General features: G+C 44.5%; 1 protein-coding gene across 1 annotated transcript in view; it reads left to right on the top strand.

Annotated features, from left to right (window-relative positions):
• LOC310791352 (unconventional myosin-IXAa-like) overlaps positions 1–19,023 on the top strand; it is a 158,988-nt gene that overhangs the window by 65,223 nt on the left and 74,742 nt on the right. Inside the window, 3 exon segments of the mRNA XM_083653039.1 lie at positions 16,501–16,595; positions 17,350–17,412; positions 18,930–19,023. The exon segment at positions 18,930–19,023 is cut by the window's right edge and continues 6 nt beyond it. Of these exon segments, the coding sequence (XP_083509165.1) occupies positions 16,501–16,595; positions 17,350–17,412; positions 18,930–19,023 (252 nt within the window).

The raw sequence follows: 19,023 nt of genomic DNA, 5'->3' as shown, positions 1-19,023 counted from the left end.
TGAGTCACAGTGCTGCTGAGCCCAGCCTGTGGGCTGAATGGAAGGAATGACGGCAACACGTGACCATCACACATCGCCTCTCTCTTATCCAGCTCTTTTCTTCGTACAGTCCCAAAGCTTCAGTTAAGCCGCGCCAGCGAAGTCTAACTGACATCCACGCATATTCAAATACCGCTAACGACTGGAAACTGAACCTCCAGTCCACACGTTGGCGCCAGTGAGTCAAAGTTGGATAGGTGGTCTGCTTTGATCCGGGCTGGACATGCTGGGGTTATCAGGGTTATCACTGAATGTGACAGAAGCATTTGAGGCTAGGTGCTGCAGCTTCAGCTCTCTGTGGATTTCGTATGGAACGTATGGACCAACATTAGTCTTCATCCAACTACGAAGCAGAGAGAAACTAGCCTTTTGATTTAGGTCATTAAGGTATTAGGTGGTAGTAATGTATGCCTTCCAAGTTTCAACATGGATGTAACGTTGCTCAAGATAATCTTTTCTTTATTTTTGTTTGGTTAGATCGTGAATCAAACTTTATTTGAGTGACAGTGGGAAATGAATGACATCAAACAGTTACTGATACTAGAAACACACATTGATAGAGTTCAGTCATCACACAGGTGTGCTTTGAATGATGCTAATAAATAATCATAGCTTCAGATGAAGGTTGAAGATGAAATACTATATGAGAGACATTGTCTTGTTGATACCAGATCAAAAACGGTGGTATTGGCTCGCTACAATATGAACTCATCACATCATTTGAAACGCATCAGACCTGCTGCCACACACAGTGCAGATCAAAGAGAGGCATCTGAAGGGACACGTCGTGGGAAACCAGATGAATGGAGAGGCGATCTCTGCTGATGTCCGTGGAATAATTTTAATCCACTCTGATGTCCCAGCGTCCCATCATCAGACAAGCCGCCATCGCGTGTCATCGTCTTCAGTGACGGGAGGACAGGAGACGGTTATTTATGAGCGCGCACACAACTTCCTGTGTCTGAGCACCCGCCTCCTCCTCCCAGGCTGAGGGGCCTGATCACCATGCACCTGCAGACGCATTTGGGTTCATGTTGCTGCGGGCTCGGAGCAAAACACAGTACAAAGTACTAGGGGTGGGGGAAAAAATCGATTCACCTAAGTATCGCGATTTTTAATGTCACGATTTTTTGGATCGATCTTTTATTCCAGAATCGATAATCGCAAATTAAAAATTTTTTTTTTTTTTTTTTTTTTTTTTTTTTGGGTGCTTGCAGTCAGGCCACTCACTGAACAGCAGGCCAGGCGCCGCCTACTGGTTTACTAGTGGTTTTATTACTTTATTAGTTAGTCTGAAGTAATAATTACACTTCAGGGTTAAAGTGGGTGCATCTCATTGTAAAATTGGACCCAAATCTGGCTTCAAACGGCCCAAATTTCACGCGCGTTGGCCCATATCGGCCTGGCCTGCTTGGTATCTAATGCCCGGCCTGAATTATGATCCCAGTCCGCCCCTGTTTTTAACTATATCGCCCAGCCCTACTCATGATATATAATATACAGTCTCTAGTGTATGATTCAACTTTTCCCATGTTCTAATCTAGTGTAAAAAAGCAAACAAACTGAAAAAAGAAAAGAAAAAAATAAACAAAAATCGCAATAAATCGTAATATCGAATCGCAATAATCGTAGAATCGCAATAATCGTGAATCGCAATATATATCGAATCGGCACCAAAGTATCGTGATAGTATCGAATCGGGAGATAAGTGAATCGGCACAGCCCTACAAAGTACATAATATAACATAAGAGGATGCTAATCTACTTCCTGTTTTTATCCTCGTCATTTGCGGACAGTTGAATATGATGGAGCTGCACTTTCTTTTTGATAGAATACCCTCAAATTATATGTTTTATTTTTTATTTTAGAGAGCAATATTCCAGTTCTTCAAGGCTGTTGCAAAAGACATCATAAATCTGCATTTTGAGGATGCACTTAACACTGTATTTTTCACCGTGCAATAAGTGATGATTCAGGAGTGGGGGAATGCCCTGCTGGAACTGCTGGCACAGTTAAAGTTAGTCGTGAGTTTAATTGTGATCTGCACTTCTTTGAAATGTCTTTCCGTCTCTCTCTCTCCCTCTCTCTCTCTCTCTCTCTCTCCCTCTCTCTCTCTCTCTCTCTCTCTCTCCTCATTTTTCCACCGCTCCCTGTGCCTCTCTCTCGTTTGCCTCCTCTAATTACCACGGGGGGAAACACAGCACTATTGTTTACCCCGGGAACGTTCCCGGGAACGCCGCTGCCCAAATAAGGCGCCTCCTCTGCACCCGTCCTCCTCCTCGTCCCCCCGGTCCCGTTTGTTCTCCTCCTACCACGCTTTGCGCCCGTGTTTGTGTTTTTGCCGCACTACAACAAGAGACTGTATATTCCCTCGTAACCTGGTTTCTGAGGAGGAAATGAGTTTCTATGATCCAAATGAGGGCGCCTCTTCTTCATAACACTACCGCCTTTCTCACATTTAAGAAACCAAACACTCTTATGTAAGACGCGGGTCAACAGTTCAGCTGTGTGGAAGAAGAAAAAAAAACTTGTATTGTCACATGGCTGAACTGCAGAGAACAGGCAGGAGAGCAGGGCTGGATCAGGAACAGTGTTGGGGGTAACTCATTACAAAAGTAATATATTACTTTTAGCAGTAACTCGGTAATATAACTTATTACTTATAGGATTTCAGTAATATTATAACAGTTACTTTGTCAAGTAACTCAAGTTACAAATTGAGTTACTTTTTTTTTCAATCAAAGCACATATTTAAATAAAGATACAATCATTTCCTAATCAAACTGTCTGTTTTTATGCAAATAACCACTGTAGATGACAATAACAAAGGAAAAAGCATCACATTTAGAATTTTGGATTGTTTACACTGACTTCAAGGCGGTTGACATTATTTTTCGGGATGGTTCCGGGGCGGCGATGTCATTCTGCTACTGCTGTTATTTTGGTGAAAGTCATGCAAAAGTAGTGTAATAAGTAACGAGTCACTCTACACAGACAGTAATATTGTAAAGTAACTTATTACTTTATTACCATCTGAAGGCGTGGCTGAGAAATAACCAGTCTTGTGACCATGTGTGATTGTGCAGGATGCTCACACATGTACTAACTTTTACCATTAATAATGTATTTCTCCTTTTCTCTCTTTTACTAATTGTACTATTACTGATATTGTATATTTCCTATGTAATGTATGTATGTGTTATCTGTCACTTTGCTTTCAACCTGCCAAGGGACTCCAGATGGAAACTAGCCTTCGAGCTATAATCTGGCATATTTTACATGTACTGACTGTACTGTTCATTAATATGCACTGTCCCTTTCTCAAATAAATAAATAAATACTTTCAAATGAAAGTAACTAGTAATATGTAGTATATTGCATTTTGAAAGTAACTTGCCCAACACTGATTGTCACATGGCTGAACTGCAGAGAGCAGGCAGGAGAGCAGAGCTGGATCAGGAATAATGGGGGGGGGGATAGAGTGAGATCTGACTTGAGAACAGAAGAGATCTGTCTGCCAGGCAGAGAAGTGATGTTGGCTCAAAGGCATGTTGACAATGTTTGAAATAAAACCTGTAAGGCAGCTGTGCTTCACAAGAGAAGGGGCCTCCGCTGCAAATAGTCACCAACAACACAGACACACGACTATTACAAGTTCACTCATCTAAGGCAGGGGTTCCCAACCTTTTTTGTGCCGCGGACCGGTAGATAGATGGAAAAAAAAGTTGCGGCCCGGTTGTCAATTTGAATCATTAAAAAACATTTTTTTTTTAAATAAACATAGGCTATAATATTGTGTGGTAGTTGAAAGATAGTTTCAAGTTGACGTTTATTTATGTTTGTAGTTTGTAAACATTTTTTTGTAAAAAATAAATAAAAGAAAATTGGACTGGGCTCGCGGCCCGGTACCAAATGCGTTGCGGCCCGGTACCGGTCCGCGGCCCGGTGGTTGGGGACCACCGATCTAAGGTACTTACAGTAGGGCAGAAGAAGACTGTTTTAAAATGTGTGTTTTGAGGAGAATGGAAAGTCCCTCCTTCACAATGTGATGGATTTCGTTCAGATGGCTCAAAGCAGTGCAACGTGCTAATTCTTCCAGATTTTTCTCAACTGAGCTACAGGTGCAGCTGCCCACTGTCATGCTCACTTGGAGTTGTTGGTGATCTGTGTTTAAAAGCATGGGGGGGGGAGTGTGGTACTGGTCAATTGGTTAATTTAATAAAATTCTCCTACAAGAGGTTACAGCCTAATCGTAAAAAGTGAAAAGCATCCAGTTCAATCAAACGTCATTATTTCCGTTTTGCAAAGGAATGCTTGGAATGTGCTTTTTCCACACATTCTCATGATCACCTGTAATCTGCTGCTGTTGTGTGGCAAAGTCCTGCACACACACGAGTCTGTTGTTGCACAACGTAAATCAACAGGAAGAACAGGAGACAGAAATGTGACACTATGGCAGAAGAAGCTACAGTCTGATTTGAGCCCACGCACTGGAAGATCTGTCAGCAATACACTCAACACCCAGAGCAACCCTGCACTGTGCCAAGGCATCAAACAAACACATGGACCTCATCCATTATTGTGCAACTTTATTTTGTGCTCATGCCATACTTTGTCTATAATATAATATAATAATATGATATAATATAATAATATAATATAATTTAATATAATATAATATGGAAACCATATGGGGTTATTAGTTTGAACAGAACAGTGATTGACAGGTAGGTGAGTGAGCTCCCGCCCCCTTGCCAGTCTCTTGAGGCCTCATTCCTTTTCATCAGCTCTTTATTGGATGTTTCCAGTTGTGTTGAAATGTCACCCCCCCCCCACTCCAAGCTTATGGCCACACACACACACACACACACACACACACACACACACACACACACATACACGTGTGCGCGCGCAAGTCCAGTCATCATCAACATAACTAATTTTAGCTGTTAATAAGTGTGCTGTGTGTAAACACACTACACACTCACCTCTCTCTGAGCATACAGGGAAGACATGCTCACTGTATACACACAGATCACTACCAGTAGATCCATTTGTCTTTCTGTGTACTCTGTCTTCTTTCTTTCTTTCTCACAAGCATCCACTGATGGCACCCCCTCTTGGTCTGTCTCTCTGTCTGTCTCTCTGTCTCTCTGTCTGTGTGTCTGTCTGTCTGTCTGTGTGTCTGTCTGTGTGTCTGTCTGTCTGTCTGTGGATATAGAGAGGCAAAGTGACCGCCTACTTCTTGCTTCAGCACTATACCAGAGATTTTCATCCACCATTTATTTTCCCATAGACATTTCGTAAAATGCTTATAAAAATAGTTTTACTTCGTCAAACCAAACGGTTCAGCTCTATTTAGAATCGGGAGAGACCATAGTACATTTCACTCGGACCAAAACTTAAAAAACTACATCGGAAAAATATGTTCTTTAAATCCGCAATTTGCTTTTACGTTTTGGTCCGAGTGAAATGTTATGCGGTCTCTCCTGTTTCCAAATATATCGGTACCGTTTGGTTTGACCAAGTAAAACTATTTTTATAAGCATTTTACAAAATGTCTATGGGAAAATGAATGGCGGAAGAAAATCTCTGGTACAGTGCTGAAGCAGGAAGTAGGCGGTCACTTTGCCTCTCTATAGCATGGAGTGCTGGCAGGGGGTAATTCTATCCCAGTGGGAACTTCAAAACAAATAGGGTTAACCTTTAATTTAGCAGAGCCTCATATCCCCCCAACTGCACCTGCACACTAACAATCCAGACCCATTTAGACTGGGCGGAAGACAGTGAAAGCAGGAGGATAATACATTTTAGAGCAATTATTTTTCCTAAGTCCAAAATGGACTTCTAAAGATGTTATTGTAGTGCTGCAGGTCATCTTTGGTCCATGGATCATTGGTGAAAACGCTTCATCATACTCAATCCCAGTAAATCCTGCACACTGACATGAATATGAATCACAGTTTAAATCACAATTGCAATATTCTGTCAAATAATCAGTTATTTTCCCCCAAATCATTCAGCCCTAATACAGTTGTATATGTATACATGACAACTTGTGCTGGCGTCTCAGTCATACCTGCCTGTAGGAGCAGTCTGATGAACGAATAGTGTGGGAGTCACATATCTTGCATGCAGGGAGTAACCTGGCTGTTGGCCATAATACTCTAGTGAAGGTCTTTGAGTTCAGGTTCAGATGTTTAGATTGATCGTTTATCATCTTCATTTGAGAATGCTTTTGCCTATGACGATGCCAGACCAAGAGCAGCCAACTCCACAACTCTCTGGGGTTTTTCCAAATGAAGCTGTCCTCACCTGCTCCGTGCATCAGCAGACAGGCTGAGCAACATGTCGCTTGATTGAAAAATCACTCGCCCCGGCTCTATTCCTGTAGAGCTTCGCACACAACTCCACCTTCAACACGGGCCGTTTTCAGACACGAGGGTCGTGCTGCTTCCCAGTATTGAACTTCGCTCATAGACGGTATATCTGGACAATTATTCGCACTCCATGAGCCAGAGCTCGCTGTATGCTAGGAAGAGGTGTTAGGGTTGGGTCGATGAACGATGCCATCGGCCCAACGCGCGCACACACACGCGCACGCACACACACGTCATGTGACAAGATCTTATTTCATACAATATTACTTCACTAGTGAATTGAAAGACTTTGCTCACCAGTCAAGGTAAACAACACAGTTCATTTCACAGGTTGTGCAGTGTCGTGTGTTCAGCTGCTGTCCACCTTTCTGTGTCAAGGTATAGAATACATATGCACAGACTAGTAGGCATGAATTGTTATGACGTGTTGTGTTTGCATCCACATTTTTGTGCTACATGAGATAAGATTCTTGAGCCTAAAATCCACTTCTTTAGATGTGTACAGTACATTTAGCACGTTCTCAATATGCTCCGTGTTATTTAGGCCGGTTCCTCTGAGTCAGTAGTAACACCACTCACATGATTATGTTGGGAGGAGGAACAACAAATTGGCAGCAAAGGCAGTTAGGCGAAATGTGAAATGTCATAAAGTATACAGGCTTCTAGATTGCTATCATAGTGTGGTTCTTTCATAGTGTGGTTCTATCATAGTGTGGTTCTATCATAGTGTGGTTCTTTCATAGTGTGGTTCTATCTTAGTGTGGTTCTATCATAGCATGGTTCTATCATAGTGTGGTTCTATCTTAGTGTGGTTCTTTCATAGTGTGGTTCTATCATAGTGTGGTTCTATCATAGTGTGGTTCTTTCATAGTGTGGTTCTATCTTAGTGTGGTTCTATCATAGCGTGGTTCTATCATAGTGTGGTTCTTTCATAGTGTGGTTCTATCATAGTGTGGTTCTATCATAGTGTGGTTGTTTCATAGTGTGGTTCTATCATAGTGTGGTTCTATCATAGTGTGGTTCTATCATAGTGTGGTTCTCGTGGGAGCAGGATTCTCTGTTGCATGGCTGCCACGCACACTGGAAGTAGTGTCGTTCTGAATCTTATCCAGCTGGAAAAACAACTAATTAGATTATCGGCAGCTTTTGGCAAGATGCTGTACAAAACACGGACTGCATGGACTCCAAAAGTCCTGGGTGGCCTGATTATTTTTTTGTTCTTCAGAGCTCTTTGGTGATCCCTCAGAGATCTTTGGTGATCGCTCAGAGATCTTTGGCGATCCCTCAGAGCCCTTTGGTGATCCCTCAGAGATCTTTGGTGATCCCTCAGAGATCTTTGGCGATCCCTCAGAGCCCTTTGGTGATCCCTCAGAGATCTTTGGCGATCCCTCAGAGATCTTTGGTGATCCCTCAGAGATCTTTGGCGATCCCTCAGAGATCTTTGGTGATCCCTCAGAGCCCTTTGGTGATCCCTCAGAGATCTTTGGTGATCCCTCAGAGCTGTCTGGTGATCCCTCAGAGATCTCTGGTGATCCCTCAGAGATCTTTGGTGATCCCTCAGAGCTGTCTGGTGATCCCTCAGAGATCTCTGGTGATCCCTCAGAGATCTTTGGTGATCCCTCAGAGATCTCTGGTGATCCCTCAGAGCTGTCTGGTGATCCCTCAGAGATCTCTGGCGATCCCTCAGAGATCTTTGGCGATCTCTGGTGATCCCTCAGAGATCTTTGGCGATCCCACAGCTCGATGATTCTTGCCAGTGTTGCACAACCCGCCCAGGCTGCCACAGCTCTATATTGCTAATTTCACTGGACCATCAGATCTTCTCCCCACGGGTGTTTGAGTCAGAATGAGGGGGTGGTTTCTTAGAATTAAGGAAGACGGGCTTTCTGACAGTTGGGTCTTATGCTCTGACACTGAAAAGCCTGATTGTTCAAACAGAGCAGCGGACCTCCTCAAAGCTTGGCGCCTTGAACTAGTCGAGCTCTCTTGAGAAATCAGGTTATTATTAGCATCGTCAGCTGAATCACAGTTTCCTGCGTCACTTAGTGGGTGACGGCTTCGCCTCGCAGGACGACACACTTTACAAAGTCCTGCTGCTGAGATGTGACATTGTTACTCCTGGAAGAGACTCGTAACCGTAAATCCACAGTGTTGCTATTGTTGTAGATCTCTCAAGGTTGTGGATTTGGAGATGTTTCAATCCCTGCTAAGATAAGGGGATCAATTGGCTATTGTTGAAGAGATTTACTGCACACAGTACGTCACCGTGCCACAGCTTGTTAAAGGAACAGGTCACACTAAAATCCAAAATGCATATTTTTCCTCTCACCTGTAGTGCTATTTATCCATCTAGATTGTTTGGGGATAGTTGCCTGAGTTTTGGAGATATTGGCTGTAGAGATGTCAGCCTTCTCTCCAATACAATGGAACTGGATGGCACTCGGCTTGTCAGAATCACTTTTAAGTTTAATTCACTTTTGTTTTAAGATAATCCACAGACCTTGTTATGAGCAGTTTCATATAGGAACTATTTTCTTTCGTCCGAACTACACCCACTAGCTGCTAGCTAGTTCCCACATGAAACTAGCAGGAGCTAGAGCAGCAGCTAGCTATAGGGTGTAGTTCGGTCAAAAATAGTTCCTATATTAAACTGCTCACAACAAGGTCTGTGGATTATCTTGAGTAACCAGGTCATGATTTCTGAAAAGAGATTTTTTTGGCACGTTCAGCACCACAAGCCGAGTGCCATCCAGTTCCATTGTATTGGAGAGAAGGCAGACAACTCTATATCTCCAAAACCCAGACAACTAACACAAAGCAATCAAAAAGATGGATAAATAGCACTACAGGTGCGGGGGGAAATATGTCTTTTGGATTTTAGGGTGAGCTGTCCCTTTAACGCACAAAACTTAGTGATGCACTGAAGTGACAGACACTGTAACATCTTTTTTTTGAAACAATGTTTTTGAAACAGTTGGGTTTGGGAAGAGTCATTTTAAAGTATTTACACAGAGAGGCCGTTAAAACCTGCATACACAGAACCCTACCTCAACTAAAACACTTCCTGAGTGTTTGGACAAAAGCAGCCACGTCACGTCGGTCAGAGCACCACATCCCACTTCACTTCACTCTCACTTTAGCCGACTGCAAATCCCCTTGTGATTTAAACCACCACAATGACCACAGACTCCTCTGGACCAGCCTGACCTTAGGTGTGAGATTACCAGGGGCATGGTTAGGACTTATAGCCTGTGTGGAGACCAGTGGTATCTGCTGCCCACACACACACACATGCTGTGACTCAGCTCTGATGCATGCTGGGCCTGCTCACCACCCGCTCCTTCACTCTGTTGTGAACATCCTGTGGTGGAGGAGATGACCGGGTGGTGGGCTTGTCAAAGGATATGAGTGTAACTGTACAGAGGTTAAGTGAGTAATGCTCCTGCGAATGGACACTGATTCAAAGACAATATGGTCCAAATTGGTCTGAGTAATCCCCCCGGTTCCCCCCCCCATCCCCCAGTGCTTTATAGCTGGAAGAATGCTGAGGAATTCTAAGATCGTCGTGTGCAACTTTCCGAAGGATGATGTATTTGTGCCATCATGGCCCCCATGTGACCGAAGAACTATTCAGATATGGACAAAGCATTTCTATTGATGAGGGAATGGTAACGACTCACACTGTGGAGGCTTACACACACACACACACACACACACACACACACACACACACACACACACACACACACACACACACACACACACACACACACACTCTCTCTCTTCTCCTCTCCTCTCCTCTCCTCTCCTCTCCTCTCTTCTCCTCTCCTCTTTCCTCCTCTCTTCTCCCACCCCCTCCTCTCCTCTCCTCTCCTCTCCTCCTCTCTTCTCCTTTCTTCTCCTCTCCTCTCCTCTCTTCCCCTCTCCCCTCCTCTCCTCTCTCCTCCTCTCTTCCCCTCTCCTCTTTCCTCCTCTCTTCTCCCACCCCCTCCTCTCCTCTCCTCTCCTCCTCTCTTCTCCTTTCTTCTCCTCTCCTCTCCTCTCCTCTCCTCTCCTCTCTTCCCCTCTCCTCTTTCCTCCTCTCTTCTCCCACCCCCTCCTCTCCTCTCCTCTCCTCCTCTCTTCTCCTTTCTTCTCCTCTCTTCCCCTCTCCCCTCCTCTCCTCTCTCCTCCTCTCTTCCCCTCTCCTCTTTCCTCCTCTCTTCTCCCACCCCCTCCTCTCCTCTCCTCTCCTCCTCTCTTCTCCTTTCTTCTCCTCTCCTCTCCTCTCCTCTCCTCTCCCCTCCTCTCTCCTCCTCTCTTCCCCTCTCCTCTCTCCTCCTCTCTTCTCCTCTCCTCTCTTCCCCTCTCCTCTCCTCTCTTCCCCTCTCCTCTTTCCTCCTCTCTTCTCCTCTCCTCTCCTCTCTCCTCTTCTCTCCTCCTCTCTCCTCCTCTCCTCTCTCCTCTCCTCTCCTCTTCTCTCCTCCTCTCTTCTCCCCTCCTCTCCTCTCCACCTCTCCCTCTCTCTCACACACACACACACACACACACACACACACACACACACACACACACACACACACACACACGCACACACACACACACACACACACACACACACACACACTCCAGCATGAAAATTCATTTGTAACCATAACCAGTTGATGACGACTTGCTTTTGTACGTTTTTCTCTGAGGGCCTAGCATGACCTGTGGATCCGCATCTCTCCTCCTCCCCTAACGTCTTCAAATAAATTAGCCTTCATTAAGCCTTACTACAGTTATTAGATTAGTTTTCTTAATTTTCCACAGGTTTCTTTGTGCTGCACAACCACTTTTAGTTGAATACAGGGCTGGCAGAACGATATGGGGAATCGGCTTTGCTGAACACATTTGGACTTCATGTTAGCAGCTGCGCTTTTTGTTGTACTATACATTATAGTTGAGAACAGTGATTAACTGTTCAGTTGGAAATAGGCTGTTTGTCAGCTTATTGTCTGTCTCTTTTGCTTTTTAAATTGGTCCTTAAATCCAATCTTAAGGTCTTTCTGAATAGAAGCAGTCTCTCCTCCCCTCCTCTCCTCTCCTCTCCTCTCCTCTCCTCTCCTCTCCTCTCATCTCCTCTCTCCTCCTCTCCTCCTCTTCTCTCCTCTCCTCCCCTCCCCTCTCCCCTCCCCTCCCCTCTCTCCTCTCCTCCCCTCCCCTCTCCCCTCTCCTCATCTCTTCTCCTCTCCTCTCTCCTCTCATCCTCTCTCCTCCTCTCTTCTCTTCTCCTCTCCTCTCCTCCTCTCCTCTCCTCTCTCCACCTCCCCTCCTCTCTCCTCTCCTCAAGGAGCAGCTAATGAAGTCATCCTTGTTAATTGATGTGTGCCATGTGTGTCTGCTGTATGAGCCAATCACCTACACAGGAAGACAAAGTTCTAATTATGTCACTACTGACACATGCATGGCATCTCAACCAAATGCCTGTGTGTTGAGGTGCTACTGGAACTGTAATGAATGTACCTGCAGAGAGTCAATGAGGAACTGCTATCTTCCTTCTTATATCACCCTTCTCCTGTGAGATATCTGTGACCTCCTGCATCATATGGTGGTCAGTCCTCGCATGCTTCTAAAAGTTGATTAATTGCATTTAAGTCTATAGTTTTCCAAGGAGCAACCCTGAAACAAGACTTTAGCTTTGGCCAAACCTGAATTAAATTTCATGCAAAAATAAAAATGGATTGATATTCATGCCAAGGTCACAGCTGAATGCTAGTCAAACCATAACGTTTTCACACTGTGACAGAGCGCAGTGCTTATGATGAAAACCAAACATCTCAGCCCTGTGGTGACCTGCTCTGTCTGTCCTGCTCTGAACGGCTTTGACCCAGTCTGACTCTGGAACCAGACAGATTCCACCCCGAGCAGCACACTGGCACCGTCTCAACCCTCCACCCTCGCCTCTCTCCAGGCCGCCGGTCTCAGACGGTCAGACCCAGACTAATGTTGACCTGAGTGTGGTCAGTCAGTGGTCAGGCGCGTCTCTCTGTACACACACACTTTGAGCTTGTGTGGTACTGAGTGTTTAAAGGAGAAATCCACTCGTATGCTCTTAAGTACAGCTGTTAAAGATCGTCTATCTGTGATGTTCCTTTTCCTTCCTTCAATTACTGAACTGCTAGATTTCCCAAAATCACTTTCAACAACCCTCGAGAACCCTCGCTATTCTCCCCAGTTCCCCTCCCCCCCCGAACAGGCGCGCCCCCAATTGACCCAGAGGAGGCACCACTAGTGCAGCGACCAGGACTCATACCCCACACCGGCTTCCCACCCGCAGACACGGCCAGTCGTGTCTGTTGGAGGAACGTCTGACCAAGCTGGAGGTACCGCTGCCGGGAATCGAACCCGGGTCTCCGCGGTGGTAGGCGAGTGCTAACTAACAATATCGGTTAGTTAAAAACATTCAGAGTGACCTTTAACACAAATAAAACATCATACTAATATACATTTACTAATAGTATATGGAGGCCTATTATATGTATATTTGTATGGTGTGGAAGCTATCCTAGAGTCATGTGTGTGGTGCTGTGTGTGTACTAAGCACTGTGAGTGTGAACTGTCGTCCCAAATTCATCCCAAATTAATTTATATCCTCCCCAACCCTATTTTTATCGTCCCCGTGACGATGGGACGTCCTTGAGCGAGAGCCCTGACCCTGACACCCCGTTGAACATTTTTCCTCTATTAAACTCCATTATAGCTGCACTGGTAATAACCTGACGTGATGCCATCTTATCTATATTGACCAGTTATGCACAAAAATAAGAATAATACACAATCAAACTACTAAATGACAGAATGCACGGTCCATCGCTGATAGCAGTTTATTTAACGATGTTAGTGTTTTAGGGTGTGGTCCCTTGTTTTGTCCAGCAGGGCAACCATCCTGCATCTAACCTTGTGAAGTCATTGTGAATCGATCTATCTAAGTGGTATGAAGTCATTGACACTGACTTGCTTACTACTTCAATTAGGACCTAATGGCAGTTGGCTCTATCTAGTAACACATTTTAATTCATTTTGAATTATTTTGTGTGTGTGCTCTAATTGCATTTTAATTACAGTTTTCTTGCACTGTGGTGTGTCCACCCCGCTCCACTCCACTGGTCAGTCATGACACACAGTACTGTATCTTCCACCCACTTTGATAGGATTTTGTTTTTATTGGCGCTAATATGGAGCTAGCCAAGTTTAGAACGAACACACACTGTTCGCTATAAAAATGTCTTCCTTAACCGTGGATGGTTTTACACAGACCAGGTGGATCAGAACACAGCTTGAACATAAATCAACCTCTCAGTATTTTACTGGGTTCCAGAAGTTCCATATCCTGTTTCCTTCTGGCACGAGGCGAGATGTGGAACGTCGGAGCCGTTTGACTAAACACTACGAATGTTCCAACGTTCCACGATCTGTTGCGTCTGACCCCGACGTTCCTCCTGTCCTCAAAACGGGGTGTTATGTGGGGGCTCTGGTGCAAGGTTTTGATTGGCCAGCCATCCAGGAAGCGCTCACTGCTCAGGGATGCTGACTGGTAGCTGCCTGTCCTCGTCTGACCTGCGGCTCCTGGACCCGGCATTTTTTGCCAATTTCTCGGGGCAGATGGAATTATGGCATCATGTTTCCTGTGAATATCAAGGAAGCCTTATGTGTTATTGATTCGACTAGCTCTTTGATACCGCCATGCACATTTTTGAAACTCACACTTAGCCGTGGGGAGTGATGCCAACTTGGCTGTTTTCCAGCATGACCTCATGTAACCTCTCTTTGTCCAGAGAGCAGACGTTCATGTGTTTTCCACACTTGATTGGATAATGCGTCTGGCCTGGTGAGTCATACATGAAGGAGTGAGGTCACTGATGTGATAGAGTTCTTTCAGCCCAGCTCCCAAGTGTCCTGGGTTCCCCCTGGTCTGGTTCAGGGGCACGGTGGCTCAGTGGTAGAGCTGTCGCCTCGCAGTCAGAAGGTCCTGAGTTCGATTCTCGCCTGGGACACTGTGGGCACTGTGGTTGTGTTCCCCCCCATATCTTCAGTGCCTACTGCCCAGGTGGGGTATCTCGTCGTAAGGGCCTTTCTGTCTGTGTGGAGTTTGCATGTTCTCCCCGTGCTCCCCCAGGGGGGTTCCTCCGTATATAACCCCCCCCCATTAAAAACATGCAGAAGATCAGATCGTCATCGTCATACGACCAGTGACGACAACATCCGAAGTCGGTCCCCGGGCGCTGTACGAGAAAAGCGACCACTGCTCCTGGCCTGCCCCCCGGAGGAAAGGACAAAGCCAGGATGGGTTAAATGCAGAGGACAAATTTCACCGGCCACCGTCAGCATGTGTGTGTTGTGGCCCTCCGTGCATGTGTTGATTGTAATCGTGTGACAATAAAGACGGGCTTGTCCGTCTGAAATCGTGTTTTCATAGTACGATAATGAAGGCAGTCACCGCTAGGCGTGGGCAATATCCCAAATCTAAATATCGTGATATAGCCCCGCCCAAATTAGGGTTGTCAAAATTGCCCCAAAATCGTATTCAAATATTCCCTCTAAACGAAACATATTAGTTCAAATATATTCGAATACTTTTTTTTTTTTGCATGCGTGCCAAGGCCAACCAATACAACCAGAGAGCTTATATAACTACTTGGTATATTTATTTGAACATATATATATTTATTCAACATAAACAGTTTTTCCCCCCATATTTATTCAGTCAGTAGTACTAATAGTAGCCTACACTTTTGTAATGTTTTTAAATAACCAGTCAAACGATGTATGTTTTATGTTGCCCTCTTGGCCAGGTTTTTTTACCTGGTTAAATCTAAAAAGAAAAAATAATCATTATAATAAAAAATAAAAAAAAGAATATAAATTTTCATATTTGAATATTCTTTTAATTTTTATATTCGAATATATATTCAAATATATAATATTCTTTGACAGCCCTAGCCCAAATATTGCGATATACGATATTGTTATTATATACTGTACGTTTTTTTTGCGTTTCACTTCCTTTTTGTACTGCTGCCTTTGCAGCAAATTAATACAACACTCTTAGCAGTATCAATAATGTACAGTAAGCAGTAAATAATAAATAAATAATAATAATATATAATAAGTAAATAATAAATAAATAAAATAAGGGCTAGCAGCAGGGTAGATACTGTGCAGAACTTTCCAGTGCTGTGCACTTGCCTTCTGCTGAATATATACTGTACCAACGAGCACTGCGTCTCTTAACCAAAACACCCCTGTTATCTTTTGCATAGCATTAGACCGAAGCCTTGCACAGTTTGCCTCTTATTTTGCCTATAGCGTTAGCTTGCCCCGTTAGCCCTCTCTCGAGCATGCAGCGCTAAGGGGAGACCACACGGCGATGGCGTCGGGGGGTGAAAGGGTGGGGACAGGGAGGGGTGTTTTCCCATTCCACAGACGCAAGACCCGGGACAGCTCCCGAGTGATTCACAGTGAGGAATTTGTTGACTTGTGGGCGAAGCTACAAATAAGTGCAGGGTTTATATAGGGCGAGAAACGACTTCCCCTCTCCAGGCAGCCATACAACATCAACAGAGGCGCGAGAGAGGGGAAATACTGGAGCAGCAAAGCACCACTACACATGTTCCACACAGCCACATGGATCCCATTACTCACAGTGGAGCTGTTTCCACCAGGCCTGCAGGGCTCCTCGGCTCCTCGGCTCCTCACAGCCTTTCTCCAGCAATTTGTCTGCCCGTGACTTCATAGCTTCTAAAGCATGTTCTTAATGTCTCCGACCTGACGCTATTTGAAAGCGTGCAGAGGTTGCTGCCAGGATGCTATTTCATCAATGTTTGGCAGAGGACCAAAGTCGTGCTGTGCTTGACCCACAAGCATATTATCCACACCTGAAGTCACCTCAGAACTCGGGTCTGACATGTCTGGCGCCGCTAACCCAATATGGACCATATGTACTTACATGGCCTTTTCTCATTTATTTCCCCCCGGTGTGTATTTGTTCTCATTTGACCCCCCTCTCATATGTCTTTCTGTCCCCCCCCCCCCCCCCCCCTCCTGTCTTTCTGTCTGCAGGCATTTGGGAACGCGAAGACGGCCCACAACAACAACTCCAGTCGCTTTGGCAAGTTCATTCAGGTGAACTACCAGGAGAGTGGCACTGTGAGAGGGTAAGGAAGCACCGACGCACAGCCACAGGCGTGGAGAATAGTAGACAGTAATAATAAGAATCATCATGGGGTGTCACGATACACTCAGTTCACGATACGATACACGATATTGGGTTCACGATAACGATACGATACGATATTTTAACAATATTTTTTTGCGATCAATTTGTAAGTTGAGGGGGCATCCTCCACGAGTAATTTCACCATTTTCATCCTCCGTGTCTGTAACGTCCCTCGTCTGTTCAAACAAAGCAATGAAAAGGAGAGCGAGCACGCAATCAGATGCAGATCAGTGCCACCATGTTCAGCTTCTTTTTCTCGCGATATGAGATTTCATCTCAACGATATATATTGTCACGTTTTGATATCGCGATATATTGTGGGACGATATATTGTGACGTCCCTAATTATTATTATTATTAATATTAGTATTATTAATATAATAATATACAGTATTTCTGATGAGCTTTGTCACTGTGAATGAGTGTAATCCATAGACCTGTAGTTAAATACTCATGTTTGCTTCACTGATTATTCCAACATTTCAACTTGTTTTTTGTTTTTTTTCAATACTTTATTTAAAACAGATTTCTGAACAATAATTGAACAAGACACACAAGCAGGCTCAGAAACAGGAAAAAACTAAAGCATACATTATCGACATTCAATATAACAACGTGGTGCTACCAGAGCGTTTTGTTAATACTTTTATGGTTTGTAAGATAACCTTTGTCATTCTTGTTCCTTTTTCCAGAGCGTATGTGGAGAAGTACCTTCTGGAGAAGTCGAGGCTGGTCTACCAGGAGCACAATGAACGGTACGGTACGCGACTACACGCTAGTTTCAACATCATCCACTGAACTCTTCCAGAAGAGGATGTCCAGTTCAAAAGTAGAGGCACAGAAATCAAAGAGAAAAGTCAATGTTTTTGTTGGAAAGGAAGTGACACTTATTGCTGAGAGCGCCCAGTAATGAAATGCAGTGGACCTTCACTCCTCAAACAAACTGCTCAGGTACAAGTTTATAGTGCATCTACTTGAAATGTTTGATGAGTGAATGTTAGTATGGGTGTGTCACCTACACCCCATTTACACCTGCTTTTTACATGTGACCTGTATCCAGATATGTTATCTGGATGTTATCTGGATAAGGAAAAACGCATGCTTAACCGCAAGGTGTAAATGCATCGTGATCAGGATGTGATCAGAACTTTCTGACCACATCTGCAGGTAGTCTAGCTCACATTGTGTTCAGATCTCTTACACCCCGTTTACACCTGCTTTTTAAATGTGACCTGTATCCAGATAACATACATATGTACATGTATCCGGATACAGGTCACATTTAAAAACCAGGTGTGAATGGGGTGCTACTAGACATGCCGACTTCAGAAACGTGACATTATTTTGTCAAAAAAGGTGGTGGTGTGTATTTCAGTTATATGCAGCGAAGCCAACAAAACAGTGTAATATAGTATTATGACACTGACACTGAAGTAGGAAGGGGGGTAGGAGGTCCCCAAATGTCCCAAATGGGTCAACAAGTTCTCAGTCATAGCAAACCTGGTACAGTAGTTATAACAAAAATGTCTGTGTTGTGCCATTCTTACACTGCACTCAATCTGTAGTATCCAGCAAGTAGTTTGAATTCTGCCAACAAATGTAGAAGTGAGTGAATGTAAGTGAGGAAGCCAAACTGTAAGTATCTCTGACACTAATGTGTTGTGCTGCTGGACGGTGTGGAGAGGCTTCACCTCGCTATGGGGGGGCCCCACAGTGAGGCCCCCTGCTGGACGGTGTGGAGAGGCTTCACCTCGCTATGGGGGGGCCCCACAGTGTGTGAGCTGCTGCCTCTTATTGAGATGGATTGCTGACTCCAGTCCCATAGAGGTGTGTGTGTGTGTGTGTGTGTGTGTGTGCGTGCGTGTGTGTTTATCTCAACGAGAGGACCTTTGTCGCACAGCTGCGGCACACTTTTGACCTCTAACCTTTAAGCTGCAGCTATATTCTGTCAGAGAAAGAGCGTGTACACACACATGCACACACACACACACACACACACACACACACACACACACACACACTACACAAACAGAATGATATAGATGAGCCTAATCGTTTTTTCAGCCTTTATATTTGCGTCATTTGTCAAAACTGATGGGGTGGAGCAATGACTGGGAAATCTTGGCAGGGGGAATTGGCCAAGTACAGTTGGGGAGAAAACAGGGAAAAAGAAAGCTAAAAGAAAAAGCATTATGTGTCTTGTGAGTTGAAGTAACTCCCAAGAAGAAATTGTCTGGTTGTCAATGTGTGTGTTTGTGTTCTTGTCTTCTAGAAACTACCATGTGTTTTACTACCTGCTGGCAGGGACGAGTGAAGAAGAGAGGACAGCCTTCCACCTCAAGAAGCCTGAAGAATACCATTACCTC

Source organism: Poromitra crassiceps (genome assembly GCF_964638095.1).
Source record: "Poromitra crassiceps genome assembly, chromosome: 16".
Taxonomy (NCBI): Eukaryota; Metazoa; Chordata; class Actinopteri; order Beryciformes; family Melamphaidae; genus Poromitra; species Poromitra crassiceps.
Note: the sequence above shows the minus strand (reverse complement) of the source record. Positions and strands in the feature narration are given on the sequence as shown.